This window comes from Physcomitrium patens, chromosome 1 (genome assembly GCF_059467195.1).
Source record: "Physcomitrium patens ecotype Gransden chromosome 1, ASM5946719v1, whole genome shotgun sequence".
NCBI classification, from domain to species: Eukaryota; Viridiplantae; Streptophyta; class Bryopsida; order Funariales; family Funariaceae; genus Physcomitrium; species Physcomitrium patens.
The window spans coordinates 835,149-855,803 of record NC_143410.1 but is presented as its reverse complement, the minus strand read 5'-3'; the positions used below and the strand labels follow the sequence as shown (position 1 = coordinate 855,803).

The following is a 20,655-nucleotide window of genomic DNA, read 5'->3' as shown; positions in this document are numbered from 1 at the left end:
CAGTGGGTCTTGTTCAGTATAAATATTTGTAGCACTTAGTCTTCAACATATATTCTTAATTTAATATAAAGTTATAATTACGATTTAATATTATTACCTGTTATTGACTGTCTTTACAAATCTTGAATATGTCCATTTTTAATTACGATTTGTTTCAAGAGTAAATTAGGTGTGTGCTTCTGCATTTTCTTCTTTTGATTTTATATAGTGGAGCATTCATAGGCCTGATGGAGAGGACTGCTTTAAAATGATGTTTGCAAGAGATGAGGACGCCATGATATATAGAAGTACCACCAGGCAAGCTAGAATTGCTGTCAAGCATATCTTCGTCTTGTGCCACACTTGAAAAGATCTCGTGTTGTAGTGTAAAAGTTAAGCGTGTGAGACAAGAAGTTCACACTCTGCTTCGATTGCCAAGTGGAGAACACAGTGTCAGCCTCTAATTGCTGTAATGACCACTTTGTGTAGAAAAGAGAGAGTGATTGGCGTCTTTCATATGTACAATATTCTCTGCAGATGGGACACATTTGTCATAACATGGCCACGAGGTCAGGCCATAACTGGAACTTTCTTCATTCTTACACATGATAGATAATCAGAAATTGGATTTGGTTGTAGTTGATTCGCCTCTGACTCTTTCTTAGACCCGAAAAAGCGCAGTGCTGGACATTGCAAGCTTACAGCTACAGTCCGAGGAAGCCTGCGTTGCAAGCACAGCCATGTAATGTGGTACTGGGCTGCGTCCCGTTGCAGAGACGTCAGAGTTTTGACAGCAAAGCGGTATGGTGGGGCGGAATAGTTACTCAAGCCTAACGTCATGTGGTGCCAAGCTGAGTGTCAAGAGAAGTGGGAGGAGCTCGTTTTTTACTTCGAAGTGTATGCTCAACCGCAAACCATGGTCATTTTGGCGAGGCAAGCCTCTTTTAAAGGACCTCGACACACCAAAGACTTCGTCCTCAGGTTGCCCAAAGCTGTAGTCGATGAGGACGTTTTACAAGCTGTGTGTCAGTGATGGTTTCCAACTCCCGGGTCCCAAACAAATTTCTTTAATTTCGCAGCCCCATTGCCTTGGAAAGAAAACTAGGAAACGTAAACTTTCTATGAATTTTAAGAAAGGTGTAACATATCTCAATAAGCCCACTTTGCAAGAGAGTCTCTTCTCTAAAGGATACAAAATTTGTTGCAAATGAATTCAAATCCAGTAAAGGGAGCTCCAGCGTTTAAGGAACACCAACTAATGCAGGATGATGGAATCTATGATTCAGAGAGCCTCTGATTAACAAAATGGCAACGGCTGTCCATGAAGGCCTTTTAATATCGACATCAAATGTTCATATCGATAGATTTAATCTTTGTTTGTGCAGTGTTAGCAAGAATATTGTCGTTAGTGCACATTATCATCCTATACTTGGGGAGCAGACAAAGACCTCTAACCTGTTAGTTGACCTAGTAGGATGCAAATTACGTATAAAATAACTTGGAGCCGATGGGTACGTAGGGTGGAAACATTTGCTACCGCTCAGGCTACGATACTCAATTTTGTCAGTTGAAATAGCTCCTTTCAACTTAAAAACAAGCAACAATTTTTAGGTGTAGGTCTGGCGAAGTTCAAGACACCCAATTAGGTTTCGAAGACTTGTGGGAAAGTCTCATGCGATGCATCCATGGTGCCAAGCCATATTTTTAAATTGTGATGGTCATGACAGTCACATAGGAATTGTTGCGGGACTCCAATATCAGCTGTACCTAATCCCAGACGTAAGATCGTCACTTTGGACCTCAACAGTTGGGTTTCTACGTGTTTGAACTACGTCTAAAATTCTAGTCCAACTTCGCGTGCGGCATCTGCAAACGCCTTGATACGCCCCTTGTAGAAATAATCTTGTCTATCAAAAGCCACTTTACTGATTCCCTTCTCAATGCACAGCTTCCCAATGGTTTCTCCAACCTTTTTTGCAGTATCCTGCGAAGACAATTTTGCTATTGAGCTATGGCTGACAACTTTGAGTATTCTTAGTTCATCAGGAAGTATCTAGCATGATAATGATATTTGAAAATGTATACAACTCTGAACATTGTAGGTAAGCTTGATGGAACAAGATCAATGACCAAAAAAAGCACTCCAGTGATTAAATGGGACCAAAAGAGCTTTCCAGAACGGAAAAGAGGATATCACCATGGTAGGGTCTGCGGTGCCATCGATGGACTCACGAATCTCTCTGCTAAGAGTGGAGGATGCTACCAGGATTTGCTTCTTTGTGTCGTCAATAACTTGAGCGTAGAGGTGATCGTTGGAACGGAAGACAGCCAATCGAGGCTTTTCGGTGGTACCGTTTAGCTGCACACAACATCCCAAAACACATTCACAATGAGGCTCTATAAGGCCCAGGTAATGACAAGACTTACACCCACTTTAAAGTTTTGAGGTAAATGAGCACGAGAACAAACTAAAAACAGAAAAAAACCGCAACCTTATCCATTTCATCGTGGGTTAGTGCCAGTGATGTATGTCATACTATTCCGTCTCTTCAAAATTGGGTTAGGAGTTTTCCTAAGCCCTTGTTACCTTACCTTCTTCCTCATTCGCCTTTCACGTACTTTGGCTTTTTCTGTCTTGGTTGGTTGTCTTCCTCCTTTCTTAGCCTCTATCGTCAACGTCTCCCACAAGGAAGCTACAGGAATTTATCCACGATTCAGGAAGCAACAATGCTTGTCTCCAAGAAGAGAAAATTGTGCACAATGAGCCACTAGATTTCGATCAAATTTTCAACTCCTACAATGACTCACCTGTAAAAAAATACAAAAATAAAAACCAAACCCTAGTACAATGCACTACTATCCCTCCATCACATGAAGATTAAACTAAACCATCGAATTCAAGTTAGAACAGTCAACCTCTACCACAAAGAAAACGCACCTGAGCGTGTGGACGACGGCACAGAGAGGCAGAGGGAAGAGCTGGTGACCATGCCATCGGATCCCCTAAAAGGAGACCCTCGCAGCGACAACGGTACCATGCACGCCCTAGCTCCCATCCTTATCAACACCGCTTTAGCAATCGGATCAGCAGTTTGATCAAAACGACTCATATGCGTCCATTCGCTGCGCACAATCTCCACAAGATCACCCTCCAGAACTAAACATAAGCGCTGTCGAGAAACTGACAAGTGCTCCAGCCTTCACACCTCCGTCCATGAAATTCAACAACGATTTAAGAAACTGGGTTGCACCTCATGAGGCGTATCGAGGAACATGCAACATCCTTGTTAAACCCTTATTGAACCTGGGAGCGAAAGGTACACAGTCCCGACCCCACAGACGCCATCCATCGTCGCACAGGCACAACCACAACAATCTGGAGCCCATGGACACACTTGAAAGCACCAGAAAAAGCGAGGTTTCGACCACAGATCCTCCCAGAGCCCACTTCTCGACGTCACCCCGAATGCAAAATCTTCAATTGCACAGTCTCCCATCAATCAGAACACAGTGCCTGCCATACCCAATTCTGGATCAGACTGCAACACGACAACAGATTCACTCCATCGCCGACCTAAACAGAAATCTCTCGCCTTAACGAAGAATTGCCTTCGTTCTTGTGCACTAAGCTTGAAGGCTAACGAAACACAAACACCGCAAATTCCTTGCTCAGTAAATGAATTCTAGAAGCAGGCCGCAATAAATACCAAATACTAAGATTAAGTGTGAATTTACAATGTAAAACTTGCTTCAGGGAAATAGTTTTGCGAAGGGTTTAAACTTTCTCCTTCGCAGCTTGTGAAAGTGTGGATTGTGTTTGTTTCAAGGAAGGAAATATGCGAAAAGATAAAAATATGAAATGAAGAAATTAACTTTGAAGAATGCATTGTTAGCTGTCATGTAGACTTTGTGTGTTTATTCTCGGATGTAGATCAAAAGACATTTTTCTTTTCGTTGTTTTGTTTTTTTTGTTTTTTGTTTTTTCTTTCTGAAAGGTAGTATTTGAATTAAATTTCAACAACATATAAATATGAATATTTAAATAATCTATTTACATATTATAGTAATCAAACAATTATAATTAGTTATAATATTTTATGTTGTTATTCTTCTAAAATTATTTAAGGTCTTTACTGGTCATTTATTCAAAATTATTTATAAATTACTATCAAATTATACTTGTATTATATATGTAGAAAATTTCTTTCATATTATATATAATTATAATTTTTAATTTTTAAAATATATTAATTTTCTTGAAAGTACAATTCTTTTAATATTAAAACATATTTGGATTAATAATATATATCTTGTAGTGATCCTAAAAATTTCAATCCAAATATAATAGCTATTAATATAAATAACATAAAAATTGATTTATTATTTAAATAGTATAAAATCTGAGAATATTAGCCACCCTCTCTTATGAACAACTATTTGTTTTGAAATCAACTAATAAAATACGTTCATTTTTATACATATAATTATTAATTATATGTCTTTGTTATCAAAGTCAACTTTTGATAAAATTTGGTAATATCAATTATCAAAGAAAATAATAAAATAATAAATTTAATACATATATATATATATATATATATATATATCTATCTATATAGACTCATTTTAAATCATCATATCTAATTCTTTGATATAATTTTTATTATGTCACAAATATATGTATTTATTCCAATAGTTATCAATACGATGAAGTAGAAATAAATAAATGTAGACCAATTTCATAATATTTTTTAGAAAGGCTTCTTAGAAGCTTCATAGAAGCAATATTTGACTTTACACATATTTGAAATTGATTGGTAGGTTAAAAACTTGGTCAACAAGTTAATCACATGCTATACATGTTGGTAACTTGTGGAACAAGCTAATTATGTGGCGCACATATATAGAAAACTTATTTTGTAAGTTAAGACATGTGTCTTCCAAAGTCAACATGTATTGGAGGTCCTATAGAATATCACAACGTAGTTCTTAGTTAAATAATGTATATGGAGGGAATAATGAAGCCTTCTTTACTTTTGAAGAGACTATTTGGATTGCAAAGAGAGTTGATGCTATAGATTTCAAAAATTGTGGAGCACAACCTATAGCACAAAGTCCTATGCTGCTGTTTAATACTATGGCATAACAACCAACACCAATGGAAATTCATGCCCTACAAGAATCATTGACACTACAAAGACGACAAATATTAGTATAAAAGAAATTGTGTTTCTATTGTTGGGAGCTACACAATCAGATTAGAGGTTGTCCAAAATGTCAAAATTCAAGCACCAGCAAAAGAAGATGGATTCATAGCTTCAAAATTCAGCGAGTCAATAATGAAATAGAGCAAGAAAATAGAACTTCCAAGTAAAGGCATTGATGGCCAATACTTGAGATAGCTACTATCTCTCAAAGACAAATGGCATAGCCTTGGACAACTATAAAAAGTGTTGACTAGTATATCTAATGGGACTATTAAGAAGACAACCATGTCAAGTGCTTGTAGATTATGGCTCTATGAAAAATTGCATCTTAACTGAAATTATCAACTAACTTTAAATTAAAACTAAGGCAATCAAAGGAAGAAGTATATACCTTATAGATGACCATGAGAACATATTGAGTGAGACATATAAAGAAAAAACCTTAAGGTTGACTAACACCTATAGCTTAAGAGAGAGGTTCAAGGTGATAAAGCTAAGATATGATGTTTTCTTTGGTATGCCATGGCTAGAGATGGAAAATAAATAAGTGAATTGGATAGCAAGGACAATCCCCTTCAAAGATGGTGGATGCAAGGTGACTCTTTGTACCTCCACATCAAGTGAAGAGGAAAGACAATGTGCAATCAAAGACTTAATTGTAGGACAACATTTATAAAGAAGCGAAGATAACATAAGCAACCAATATTTATGGTGGTTCTAAATCTTGCATTAATGGTAGAAAAGACAACTGAAGGAATAGAATGAGTAGATCAATTCATACGAGAATATCGAGATGTCTTTACAATCAACTTACCTAGTAGCGTGCTTCTTGATTAAAGTGCTTCTTTTTAAATAGAACTATTGCATAGAGTCAAACCAACAAGTTGGCTAATTTATTGCCTAGAACTAAAAGAACTCAAAGAACTACAAAAGACATTGGAAAAACTCTTAGAGAAGGGCTTCATTCAAGAAAGCACATCACCATGGGGAGCACAAAAAGTCTTTGCATCCAAGAAGGATGGTAGAATTTGCCTTTGTATTCACTATTGAGGCTTCAATAAATAGAGTGTTAAGAATGTATATCTACTTCTATATATAGATGATCTTCTTGACCAACTTCAAGGTGCAACTATCTTTAATGAATTAGATCTCTGAAGAATCCATTTGCAAACACCTATTACAAGAGAGGATGTAGAAAAGATGTCATTTTGTACATGCTATGGATATTTCAAATGGCTTGTTTTATCTTTTAGCCTCACCAATGCTCCAACCTCTTTCATAGATCATATGAACAAATTATTTTGGGACCTTTTCGACAAGTATATAGTTGTCTTTATTGATGATATCCTCATATATAATAAAATCCCTGAAGAACATGAGTAATACTTATGAAAAGTGCTATGTTGGCTATAAAATAGTTGTTTCTATTATAAGCAATAAAAATGTTAACTTTGGAAGTTATAAGCCACTTTTTTGGGCATGTAGTATCCTCCGAAGGTGTGCATATGGAGCAAAATAAGGTAAAAGTGATGGAAGTTTGGCCAACTTTCAAGGATGTATCTGAAGTCCACTCATTTTTAGGCCTTGCTAGATATTATCGCCATTTTGTTTAGTAATTTGCAAACATCGCTCCTTCATTGACAAACCTATTGGAGAAGGGTGCCCTATTTGAATAGAAATTGGAGCAACAAAGCTCTTTTGATAGGTTGGAGGAGGTACTCATTATTGTTCTAATATTATAATTATATAATCTCAACCTTCTTTGTATGCTTGACATTGATGCTTTTGACTTTACTATTGGAGTGGTCCTTCAATAAGACTTTGATAGGGGCCTTCAATCTACGGTATATGAATCATGTAAGTTCAAAAGGGCAAAGTACAATTACTCTTGACGTCATCAAGAGTAATTATCAATTGTACACACAACAAAGATGTGGTGACACTATTTGTTGGAGAAGCAAGTGGTTATTCGGATTGACCATCGATCCGTACTATACAATTTGCATCCAAAAAATATGAAATCATGACATTATTGTTGAGAAAAGTAGTTGCACCTATTTGATATCGAGCTTGAGTATAAGCAAGGGCAACATATTATTTCAGATAACTTATCACAAAGATTAGATTTGAAGGACAAATTGGTAGACAAGATAGAAGTTGCCACCATTGATAGTGTCATTTTAAATCTAACCAAAGAGACAAAATGAAAGGAAGCTATACATTCAGATGCTTATTTAAAGATGATTAGTGATCAATTGAAGGTGGATAATATGTAATATTATGGTTACAGTCTTAATATTGGTTTGCTCTATTTCAAAAAGTAGATTTATGTATATAATAATGTTATATTTTGGACGTGCATACTTCAAGAAGGATATGATATTCTAATATTTAGACATCTAGGGCAAGAAAAGACTCTAGAATAGATCTCAAGAATATGATTTTGAACAGATTTGGATTATAATGTTTGAGCTTTTGTATGCTCTTGTAAGTCATATCAACATAATAAAGCATGCAACGCAACATCTCCTAGGCTATTGTAACCAATTTTTCTATTTATAATACATTGAAAGTAAATGGCTGTGGATCTCATTACATATTTGCCACAAATGCCTCATAATCGTATCACGGTGTCGTGTTGTGACACGAGTATACAGTGAAAATAAAAAGAAAGGGGAATTTTATTAATATTCAGTTACCTCGAATATTGAGAACATCGACCAACTCCAGTACAAATACTGAGTGGTCAGGTTCAGTGACTCCGTTACAGTCAGCCGGGGCATACTGAAATGCCCCGTTCGATTCCAATAACGGGAGTCAGCAGGAAGAGAAGGACCAATTCACACGACGGATTCGAGGAGCCAATTGAATCCAATTTCGATAATCCAATCCGGGTCCTCTTACCCAATATGAGACCTGTATTGGTGGGGCAACCCAATGCAGTCTAGTTACAGGAAATCCAGGTCTTACTACGGGTCTTAGCCAATCTGACGCGAAGACCAATTTGACCCAATTACGGGAACATCCAGGTTACTACGGGCATCTTTACCAATATAGGACCTGAATTGGTCGGGCGACTCAATGTGGTCCCGATTACGGGGTTCGATTCTGTTTCAGGCTGTCCTGTTCTCTGTGCCGTCTCAGGGAACGTTGTTTTCGGTAAATGGATTTCTTAAAGGTAAAAACGGAGGAGAAAGCTTGGCGGCGAGAGCCAATTTCGAATCCAAGTTGAGGTGAGAGCCAATTTCGGATCCAAGCTTGAGGTGGGAGCCAATTCCGGATCTAAGACGGAAGATTGAAGAAATTCAGAGGATAAGGTTAGGGGGGATATAGTTTTGAGAGGGGTTTTTTTTGAGGGAAATCGAGGGGGGAGCTAGTTTTCAAGCTTCTGCAAGGTTACCAGTTTGGTTTTCATTGGAGGTTTTTTTTGAAGATCAAGGGAATTAGAGAGAGGAGCTTCATACTTCGGGTCGGGGAAGGAAAGACATAGAATTTGGATTTTTCTTCTTCGTAGAGTTTTGGGAAGACTGAGGCAATCGCTGCTGAAGTTAGTGTTGTAATGGTGAATCGGGATTTTTAAATGAAGTGGGTTTGAATACTCTTGACTGTTTTGTGAAATCGAGTTACGTCTATGATTAAAGGATTAAAAGGGTGTCTATAGGATTGAGTATGCGGAGTGAATGAAATTTATTGGGTTAATCTAACAAGACAGTCAGTGGATACAAGATCGTAAGTACAAAGCAGTATTGAAGGTTAACAGTTTGGGTTATACGGGGTTCTCTGTAACGTCTAGAGACCTACCGGCTGGGGCAAAAAGGACTTCAACAAGCAGTCGAAGAGCACCCGTATAGATTTACGGTACATTGTTGCAGTCGTTTATATTCCAGTAGTCAAAAACTGATAGACTGCTTGACTATCGGCGAATCTCCATACTACCTTCTACAGCCAGACGCCCGGCGCGTTCTCGAGCAGGAAAGCACGTAATACGACATAAGTGGTGAACCCGACGTGAAAGCTTGAGGTAGAAGGTATTGGATTTCGGTTGATTTTATCTTTATTTTTATGGAAAACGAAAATAAAAATTTTGAAGGATTTTTGGGAGAAGTTTCTGGTGGGGAGTCTTCTAAAGGACAAGGTATGCACATGGATCCGTCTATTGCTAGTTTGTTTCAAGCCTTCTCATTGTCAATGCAGCAACAGCAAAGCAATGATCGGAAGGAAGCTTTGGCAACCAAAGCATTGCAAGCAGTGGTCAATAAAATTGATCAATTTGATGGGAGGAATATTTCAAGGTATTTAAGATGTTATGTTCGTGAAATGGAATTAAATCGGGTTTCTGAGAAGAAAATGGTTGCACTATTTGGACTTGCCACGATACCGGAGATAAGGGACCACATTACATCGATTACGGATCGTTGTGGGAATTCATGGGAGGATTTTTTACATGCATTGAAAGACGAATATTTCTTGGAAGATGCTGATCGCGTTACTAAGAAGCTGTTTCTGGGATGGATTGAACGGCCCAATAAGAATTTGCAAGCAACAGAGCTACTAAGGGAATTTGAGAGGCAGTACTCTCAATTATCGAAGGTAGAAAAATTGACATTGGAGCCGAACAAAGTTGATCTGTTTCTTCAAGCTGCTAATGGAGAATTGCAAGAGAAATTAGAACCCCTTCTTGAAGACAAAGAAGAAGATGAAGGATTGACAACGAAGTGGAAGAACGTTGAAGATGCGGTGGAGTTGCTTACAAAAAAAGAAAGGAGGAAGGATAGGAGCAATATTCCGAAAACAGTACAAGCACCCAAAGCTCCAGTACGTACAACACCACCGACAATGCCTACAGTTCAACCTTCGACATCCTTGTCAAAGAAAGCAGATATGGGTATGGAAGAAATTATACGAGGAATGCGAGATCTTCAAATCAAATTGGCAAGACTTGAAGAGAATACTTCTATAAACAATTCGAAGAATGTTTCAAAACAAGGATATGTACAAAGATGCATTTGGTGTGATGATGCTTCACACACTAGATAAGATTGCAATGAATTTAATAATATGATACGGCAGGGAATTATTTGCTGGAAAGATGGGAAGATAGCATTGAAAGATAGGGAGGATCTTCTTCAAACCAATTTTGGCAAGGGAGGAATGAGAGCATTGGTTCAAGATTACTTAAAAGGGCATGAAACAGTAGCACGAAAAAGTGCAAGTTATGGTGCTAGAGTAGATGATGAAATTGGTGGAAGTACGGAAACTAGTGAGTTTTGGGCTTCTGCCATTTCTACAATGCAAGAAGAGAAATTAATTCGAGAAGCGTTATTGAGAACTGCAGCTACAATACAAGGAAGAACAGGTTGAGAGGATCCTGTTGAGTCTCTTTCAGTTCATGCATATATTGCTAAGAGCCAACATGAAGCTTTGATGGAAGAAAAAAGACGAGGAAATTTTGATGATACTAGAGAAGGAAATTCTTTTAAGAGGCAAACTCGAGGAGACAAGGCTTGGGAGGCAGCTTCACAAGAATTGCTTGTAAAGGATACCTCAGCATCATTGGGAGAAAAAACAACGGAGACAATAGATAAGAGCAAATCAATTGCTTATAAGCTACTTTCTGACATTGAAGCGGCAACAAATTTGAAAGAGGTGTTGGAAGAACGTATATTAAACGCTAAGGTGGAATTCACATTGAAAGAAGTCTTGGGAATTGCAAAGAAGGAGTTTCATGATGTTATCATTGACAGCATTAAGCGAAAGAGGCAATTAATGAGCGAAACTGGAATGAGTCATGCTATTGATGCAAGAATATGTAGAGATGAAGAAGAGCTTGATATTGGTTACAAGCAACCAACAAATGAAAAGAATGGGTATAATCAGCGAGTACGTTTCGAAGATTCTAGTGACTAGGAAATGGAAACTTTGAGCCATTATACTCGAAAGCATTGGGCAAGGGCAACTACCGAGGTATTGGTGAAGGTAGGAGATATAGAAGAACCAATAGTTGCCTTGGTGGACCATGGTTCTGAAATAAATCTCATGTCTAAAGATCTTTATAAGAAGCAAAAATGGCCAATTGATATGGAACATGGATGGGCAATACGAGCAGCTAATAACACACGAGGCAAATTATATGGAGCTTGTCCAGATGTCAAAATTCGGATTGGGGTTGTTGCTACGGAGCAACATTTCTTCGTTCAAGATACAACGTCTTATCCGTTGATTTTAGGACAACCTTATATCACGGCAACACGGATGGAAACAAAGGTACTTGACGATGGTTCTGCTTATGCAAGGGTACGGAGCGAAGATGGGAGGAAAGTTGTACAATTTCTAACAGTACCTCCTAACCATGAACGGAATCGAGATAGGTTGAGGGAGAAACCATTGCCAAAGATTGTTGAAGGATTTAAGGATTTTGAGGAGGAACCACTGTAAAGCGAGATTATGGAGGTACAAAAGAGGAGGTACTCTCGCGAGATGAAGGTGCCTTTGATGCGAGTTTTATTGGTATATTGGAGAATGGAAATATTATGTATAAGAAAGTTGATGATTTTAAAAGAAAAGAAAGAAAAAGATTATATGATATTGAAGGACAGTTACGCAAGATAGGTACATTGCAAGATGATGAGAGGATTTTGGGTGTTTATGAAGAAAATGGGCTGGAAGATTCATTCGAATTGATTACATCTATTGGGTTAGGGGATAATGATAAGATTGTTGAGATTCATTCGAGAGAGGTTTATACCATGCTTGAATCTTTTCAAGTACCAGAAGTCACAGTAGAGACGAGATATAAAACGGCAGATAAGAAGGTAAAGCCTGTTGCCGGACCATTACCGGAGGATTCTAAAGAACAAATGGGAGAAGCATCAAAAGAAGCAAGTTTAAGAGATCCAATGAGTATTGGACATCAGTTTACTAAAGAGACTTTTGAAGAATTGAAGATTGGTTCTGATGGTTCTTTATTGCCAAAGGAAATTACTTGCTTCAAAAAGATGTTGGTTAAACAAAGTAAATCATTTGCTTTCGAATCTCATGAAATTGGGTGTGTGGATCCGAATATTATAACACCTATGGTTATCTTCACTGTACCGCATGTACCTTGGAATCTAAGACCGATTCCAGTACCGAGGGCACATTTACCTAAATTGGTGGAACTATTGAAAGAAAAGATAAAGATGAAAATATTAGAACCTTCATTTGCGCCGTATTCTAGTCGATGGTTTACGGTACCTAAGAAGAATGGGTCACTGCGGTTTATTCAAGATATGCAGCCGGTGAATGCTGTAACTCTAAGGAATGCAAGAATTGGACCTATTGTGGATGATTTTGCTGAGGCGTTTGCTGGAAGGGCGATCTATTCAATGGGTGATTTGTATTCAGGTTATGATCAATTTCAACTTACCGAAGGAAGTAGAGATATGACAATGATGAGGACACTGCTTGGATTGGTTAGAATGTGCACTCTTCCTCAAGGCGTGACCAACTCAGTTGCGCATATGATGAATGGGATGAATAAGGTATTGAGAGATTTTATCCCGGAAAAGACTATGCCTTTTCTGAATGATGTTCCTATAAAGGGGTGCATAGAAGGAGACAAGGATGAAACTTTAGATACGAGGAGGTGTCGCAGATATGTTGTTGATCATATACAAGATTGTGAAAAGATTTTAACTCGGCTTGGAGAAGTTCATCTTACATTATCGGGTATGAAGTCCGTATTTGGAGTGCGAGAGGTTGTAATTGTTGGACATTTATGTGGATCTTACGGAAGAAAACCAGATCCGACTAAAGTTGATGCAATTGGAAGGATGAAAGAGGATTGTGGTTCTTTAACAGAGGTTCGCAGGTTTTTGGGTGCATGTGTATTTTATCGAATCTGGATCCCTCATTTTGCTCACATAGCGGATCCATTATATGAACTGTTACGCAAGGGTTACCGATTTGAATGGAAAGAAAGGCATATTCAGGCAATGCAAAGATTGAAGAAATTATTGATGTCAGCTCCAATATTGAGGAAGGTTGATTATAAGTGCAATAGACCAGTGATTCTTACTGTAGACGCTAGTCCAATTGCCGTTGGATGGGCAGTGGGTCAAGATGATTCGAATGGGAGTAGATTTGCAGTTCGATTTGGGGCTAAAGTTTTAAGTATTCGTCAGCGTGCATATTCACAAGTCAAAAGAGAACTTTGGGGAGTCGTTTCGGCTATGAAAGCTGAAAAGGATAATTTGATTGGGGCAGTAGTAGTAATTGAAACAGATTGCTTGCCATTGCTTGGAATGATTATTAACTGTTCAACGCCAGATATTTCAATGTTGAGATGGATTGCTTATATTAAGTCACTAAATCCAGAATTTAAGCATATCACTGGAAAGGACAATTTAGTAGCAGACATGCTATCTCGAGCAAGATACGAGAGGGAGGACGAAATGGTTGAAGACATTGATGATGTCGGATTGAAATTCTATTCAATATCAAATCTCAACAGAGAAGACAAGCTATTTCTTGAAGAAGCTTATGAAGGAGAATTATTGGATATTGGTCATTATTTGAATACCTTGTCTAAGCAGGGGAATTGGTCTACAGAAAAATTCAAACAAATAAGAAAAAAAGCATATGGATTTTTACTTTGAGATGGATTCTTATGGAAGAGACCGAAGAAAGGAATTGGGATGCCACAACGAGTGATAGGCAAAAGAGAAGAAAAACTAAAATTATTAAAGGAGTTTCATGATAGTTTATGGGCAGGGCATAGAGGAATCTGGGCTACTTTTGCTAAACTCAAGGAACGATATTGGTGGAAAAATATGTATTGAGATGTGCTCTCATTTGTAGAGTCATGTGAAATCTGTCAATCGTATTCTAATATCCGACATCGAGATGGTCTTCATCCTACGTATCCTCTGGCTATTCATTTTAAATGGGTTGTTGATTTGGTTATTATGCCGGTTGGGTTATGGCAGATGAGATATTTGGTTTTAGCTCGTGAAGATTTATCAAATCAAGTAGAAGGAAGAGCATTGAGGACAAAATCTACAGAGGGGATTTGTAGGTTTTTGCTTGAAGATGTCATTTGCCATTACGGGTGCGTAGGAAAAATCACTGCAGATCGTGGAGAATTAAATGCACAAGAAGCTCGTAAGTTCTTTGAAAGATGTGGAGTTAAACTATCACTGACTACTGCTTATAATCCGGAAGGGAATGCGAAAAGCGAACGCGGTCACCCGCCGATTGTGAAAGTATTGGTTAAAGCTTGTAATGGGAAGGTTAAAGAGTGGCCACGGCTTTTGTCATTTGCATTATGGGCTGATCGAACAACACATAGTTTGGTGACAGGATATATGCCAGTAGAACTTATGACAGGTCAAAAACCAATTATGCCGATTGAAGAAAAGGTACTTACTTGGAGTATGCTACCATGGGAAGATGGATTGACAAGAGAAGAACTTCTGGCTATTAGGATTCGACAATTGGAGCAAAGAACGGAAGATGTCCAGATAGCATTGGAAAGGTTAAAAAGAGCAAGGTTACAAAACAAGGCACGATTCGATAAGCAACATCGATTGAGACCAAAAGCAATCGAGGAAGGTGACTGGGTACTTGTTTATGACAATAGTCTGGATAATCAACATAGTACTTTGCGGAAATTTTCAAAACGTTGGTTTGGACCATATGTTGTAACAACTGTTCATGATAATGCGACTTACTCATTACGGGAGTTAGATGGTACAAAATTGAAAATACCAATTGCAGAGAAGCGAGTAAAAATATTTAAACGAAGACACGCGGAGATGAATATGGAAGACCTTAATGAAGGTACAGAGATTCCGCAGCAAGAAGATGAAAGTGATTTGGATAATGAAGGTGACGACGACGAACTGGACAAAGACGTAGGGGATATATTCTGAATCAAACAGCAATTAGGTAAATTGGTGCATACCGGAGGATGCACAGGTTCAGAGGGGGTGGATGTCGTGTTGTGACACGAGTATACAGTGAAAATAAAAAGAAAGGGGAATTTTATTAATATTCAGTTACCTCGAATATTGGGAACATCGACCAACTCCAGTACAAATACTGAGTGGTCAGGTTCAGTGACTCCGTTACAGTCAGCTGGGGCATACTGAAATGCCCCGTTCGATTCCAATAACGGGAGTCAGCAGGAAGAGAAGGACCAATTCACACGACGGATTCGAGGAGCCAATTGAATCCAATTTCGATAATCCAATCCGGGTCCTCTTACCCAATATGAGACCTGTATTGGTGGGGCAACCCAATGCAGTCTAGTTACAGGAAATCCAGGTCTTACTACGGGTCTTAGCCAATCTGACGCGAAGACCAATTTGACCCAATTACGGGAACATCCAGGTTACTACGGGCATCTTTACCAATATAGGACCTGAATTGGTCGGGCGACTCAATGTGGTCCCGATTACGGGGTTCGATTCTGTTTCAGGCTGTCCTGTTCTCTGTGCCGTCTCAGGGAACGTTGTTTTCGGTAAATGGATTTCTTAAAGGTAAAAACGGAGGAGAAAGCTTGGCGACGAGAGCCAATTTCGAATCCAAGTTGAGGTGAGAGCCAATTTCGGATCCAAGCTTGAGGTGGGAGCCAATTCCGGATCTAAGACGGAAGATTGAAGAAATTCAGAGGATAAGGTTAGGGGGGATATAGTTTTGAGAGGGGTTTTTTTTGAGGGAAATCGAGGGGGGAGCTAGTTTTCAAGCTTCTGCAAGGTTACCAGTTTGGTTTTCATTGGAGGTTTTTTTTGAAGATCAAGGGAATTAGAGAGAGGAGCTTCATGCTTCGGGTCGGGGAAGGAAAGACATAGAATTTGGATTTTTCTTCTTCGTAGAGTTTTGGGAAGACTGAGGCAATCGCTGCTGAAGTTAGTGTTGTAATGGTGAATCGAGATTTTTAAATGAAGTGGGTTTGAATACTCTTGACTGTTTTGTGAAATCGAGTTACGTCTATGATTGAAGGATTAAAAGGGTGTCTATAGGATTGAGTATGCGGAGTGAATGAAATTTATTGGGTTAATCTAACAAGTCAGTCAGTGGATACAAGATCGTAAGTACAAAGCAGTATTGAAGGTTAACAGTTTGGGTTGTACGGGGTTCTCTGTAACGTCTAGAGACCTACAGGCTGGGGCAAAAAGGACTTCGACAAGCAGTCGAAGAGCACCCGTATAGATTTACGGTACATTGTTGCAGTCGTTTATATTCCAGTAGTCAAAAACTGATAGACTGCTTGACTATCGGCGAATCTCCATACTACCTTCTACAGCCAGACGCCCGGCGCGTTCTCGAGCAGGAAAGCACGTAATACGACAACGGTTGCTGTCTTTGTGGATTGACTCTCAAAGCAACTTTACTTTGCTACAATGCACTTAGATATTGATACTCCAGCACTTGCACAAGTCTTTTTTGATACTATATTTTGTCACTATGGATTAACTCATGTCATTGTTTGAAATTGAGATCTATACTTGATGAGAAGTTTTTGGCAAGCCTTATTTAAGCTACTTGGTACGTGACTTGCCATGTCTATAGCCTTCTTACTCCAAGAAAATGGACAAAAAAATCATAAAAATTGGACCTTGAAAGATATGCTATAGACATTTGTAGTTGTTCATCATAATGATTCAGATGAATACTTGATACCTTGGAGTTTATTTATAATGATAATATTTAAGGAAATATCAATCATTCATTATTTTTTCTTAATATCAATCAACATCTGATTATGCTAGCAACTTTTTATCATTTCATTGACACCAATAAATTGATAATGGAGGAATTTATACAATGGTTTATAAGAGCCTTATAAGAGATGCAATATTACCTTTTTACTACCTATGATTGATAAAAGTAGTATGCGGATAATTACTAGTAATACAAGATCTTTTGAGAGGATGATTAGGTATTACTTTCGAATGTAAACTTGTCACTTCTTACATCAACTCAAAACCATAAACTAATACCTTGATGGCTTAGACTTTTTTGCATTTCTCTAATGATTTTTCATGTTGTATACTGCCTTGAGCTTCTATCGCATATTTGAATCCATCTAATCTTCTATATTTTGCAATTGAAGGAATTGCACACCAAGCCAAAATGCTTTCTAGATCAACACCAACCACCATCACTACAAATTGTAGTTGATGATAAATAAAAATATAAAGTGGATAATATTTTGGAGCATTGCTACCTTTGTCGTGGCAATAGACGTCTACAACTTTAGTACAAAGTTCTTTGGAAAGGTTATCTCATCCAGGATGCAATGTAGGAACCTACACAAAACCTCATCCATTGCCAAGAGACAATTTGGAAATACCATTGAGAGCAAAACAAAGACGTTTCACATTAGTAGAGGAGGATTAACTATAACACAATGTAGATAAGTTATATATATTATTGACACATAGGGATAGATATTTAGAACCATATTTGAGAAGTTATAGAAGTTTTTAGAATTGACGTTAGATTAGTAGACCAAAAAGGACTCATCGTGGAACATTTTAGAAAGAGTTTAGGATGGTTATCTAGGTAGGGATTACCATAGAATCTTCTAGAAGGAATTTAAGGTAGTTATCTAGGTAGGGATTACCATAGAACCTTCTAGAAGGAATTTAAGGTGGTTATCTAGTGGGGTCTATCATTTAAGAACATTCTAGAAAATCGAGGGTGATAGAACAAAGTATAAATAGGATTAGCAAGGACCTTTTGAGACATCTGGTCATTTATGGCTTTGGACCTTTTCTCTTAATAAAATATGATTTTACATCTTCCTATTTAATTCTATTTTGTTCTATTTTTATTTACACAATTTTGTCTTTTGTTTAATTCTATTTAATTTTTTTTTGGTCTATTTTGGCTTACTTTATGATGAGCTTTTATATTATTATGGATTAGAAGAGTCTAAGACTCTTAAGATAGACTGGTCTCATTTCATTTCTAATCTTTAATCTTATTTTAAGTTTTCATAATCTTTTTGTTCTTAGCAATAGCTATTATAGTTTAATGTTATATCATCTTTGAAAGATTTTGAGTGATACAAAAGTATCTTGATCTTTCAATTCTTCAAGTTTCATGTCCTTGATAATTTGACAAAGGTACTAACTTATTATTTTTATCTTATTTTAGAAATGAGTAGATTATTTCACTTCTATTGTTGTATTTTGAAGGTTGTAGACTATTTATATTTAAATAATTTTTTTTCTAGCACTAATTTCTTCCTTAAATAAAGTAGATTATTTCTCTTTGTACAAATTTTTATTTGATATTAAAGGTTACAAATTATCCTCTTGTAATATAATTTTTTGAATTTATTTGAATTATCTATAAAAAAAAAAGAATTATGGATGCTAATCTTAGCACAAGTGAGAATAGATTTGGAACTATTACAAATCTTCACGAGCTTATCAATAATTTAAAGATATAAATCTCATGTATTTTCAATATGAATGATGGAAGTACTATTCTTATGCTCATAGAAGAAGTCAATAATAAAGTTCAAAGTCTATGCTAAAAAGTGATATAATTAAAAGAAGCAAGTAGAATAAGTTTATAAAGGAATCTAAGAGTCTCGCTACTACAAGTATAAGAGAGACAATGAGAAGTATGTCAGAGAAGTTTGATAGAATAAGATCAAAGTTTTTAGGATTTTTACAAAAAGTAAAGCTTTATTTGAGGTTGTATCCTTTTCAATACCCTAATAGATTTATTCAAATTGGATTCATAGGAGTAATTTTTTCTAAGAGTGTTCTTTTTTAGTTGACACTTTTGATGGAAAAAATATTCATGACTATTCTATGATTTTAATTCATTCTTTTAAATGTTTACAATTATATTTTAAAAAATGATTGAAAAAAAATAGCATAAACTTATATCTCTATGAGAAAGATCACATTCAACTATTACATATGCTATTGAATTCCAAAATCTTGCTTGCAATGTGGATTGGAATGATAAAGTTCTTATCAACCAATTTTGATATAGATTGAAAGATAATATGAAAGATTTATTATTGATAAAGCTAAAAGTAGATTCATTAGAGCAATTTATTATTCAAGTTATTACATGTGACAATCAATTCTTTGAAAGATGGTAAGAATAAAGATTTGATTACAAAGATAAAAATCAAGCTATAGCAATACTTTTTAAGTTTTTAAAAGCTTACACCTCTAAGCTAGAGCTTATGCAAATTCATATGATATGTTTTAAACTTCTTATTGAAAAGAAAAAGACTCATCACTGTAAAGAAGGTTTATGCTTACATTGTAGGAAATCCAAGCACATTGCTTAATATTATCTAAAGAAGGAATACAATTATAAAATAAAGAATATGGTTGCCAAAGAAGACAATGTATCAAAAAACAAGTTTTTCTAACTATTATAGATATTGTGTGGCTAGAAAATTATATAACATCTAAAAATGGTCCTATTCTTTTATCAAATCCTTCACCTTATTTGATAAGAAAATTTTGTTTAGAATCAAAAAATCATCAAGTCTTAGCCTTGTTAGACTTATGAGCCTTAACATGTTTTATAGTAGAACAATTTTCCTAAAAACAAGAAATATCTATAGTTAAAAAAACCAAATATTTGCATGTAGAAATAATAGATCATTGTTTGTTGTCTTTGGAGATGTTATATATGAAATTATTCTTTTAGATATAGCAATTAGTAGTTATGATAGCTTAATAATATTTAATATGATTGAGTGGTAAACTAGCCAAATTCATTCCACATCCAACTGGGGTACATCTATAGCTTCCATTTGCTTCCCTCTCAATAACTTCAAGCATTATTTAATTTTTTTTTCAAAGTTCTTTTCATTATTTTATTGTGGTACTTATTTATCATTGGTCTCATACTAATATTTAGCTTTAGAAAAAATTTACCTCCCACTTAGGATTGTATTCTTAAATAACTTAAATTATAGATTATGCCTCATGGAGCAACAAAAAATTACCCTTGATGAGGATGTCACTGTCTTCAGCATTCCATTCCAAAAAACTTGGGGCTGGCACACTACAGAGGATGCTTCTTCAGACTATAATTCAAAGTGTGAAGTACCTCAATTTTCAAGCTGAGCTCTTTTTGATTCACTTACCATTACTAGAAGAATATTAGTTAGTTTCTTCTCCTCTACTTATTAATATGCTTAAACTCAGCAAATAGTCTTTTCTAATTAGAGATCTGCTATGAGACATTGTTCTTCTCCTTTAAGTTTTTTCAAACAAAAGAAAGAAAGGACCTACTTTGAGATCTAAATCTAGGAGATACAAATTCTCACATTCAAAATAATTTCATGGCAAGCTTGGATTACTTCATTGCGGACTATGTCATTAAGCCAATCAAATTTTTCCTTCTATTTTAGCCAATCTAATTTCTTATTAAAAAAATAGATTCAAATAACTAGTTTTATTTAATTCCTCTTAAAGGAGGTTGATTGGTGTCACAA

At 36.5% G+C, this 20,655-nt stretch overlaps 1 protein-coding gene across 2 annotated transcripts; it reads right to left on the bottom strand.

Annotated features, from left to right (window-relative positions):
- Positions 1-1,652: 1,652 nt before the first annotated feature.
- LOC112282710 (uncharacterized) lies at positions 1,653-3,555 on the bottom strand. 2 transcript variants are annotated; one of them, XM_024520700.3, is made up of 5 exons: positions 3,231-3,555; positions 2,918-3,102; positions 2,572-2,672; positions 2,177-2,338; positions 1,653-1,963 (listed from the first exon to the last, which is right to left on the bottom strand). In XM_024520700.3, exons 1-5 carry the CDS (start codon positions 3,233-3,235, stop codon positions 1,814-1,816), a joined length of 603 nt encoding a protein of 200 aa, XP_024376468.1. In that variant the 5' UTR covers positions 3,236-3,555; the 3' UTR covers positions 1,653-1,813. The 2 variants fall into 2 exon arrangements, with proteins under 2 accessions (XP_024376468.1, XP_024376477.1); XM_024520709.3 differs by having other exon boundaries at positions 2,243-2,338; positions 3,231-3,372.
- Positions 3,556-20,655: the final 17,100 nt, after the last annotated feature.

Bases quoted from the DNA above. Each gene is read 5' to 3' on its own strand.
- LOC112282710 (XM_024520700.3), bottom strand. The intron at 2,339-2,571 runs GTAAGGTAACAA...TGTTGTGTGCAG, and splicing joins AAAGGCGAATGAGGAAGAAG to CTAAACGGTACCACCGAAAA. The intron at 1,964-2,176 runs GTGATATCCTCT...TTGTCTTCGCAG, and splicing joins GCACCGCAGACCCTACCATG to GATACTGCAAAAAAGGTTGG.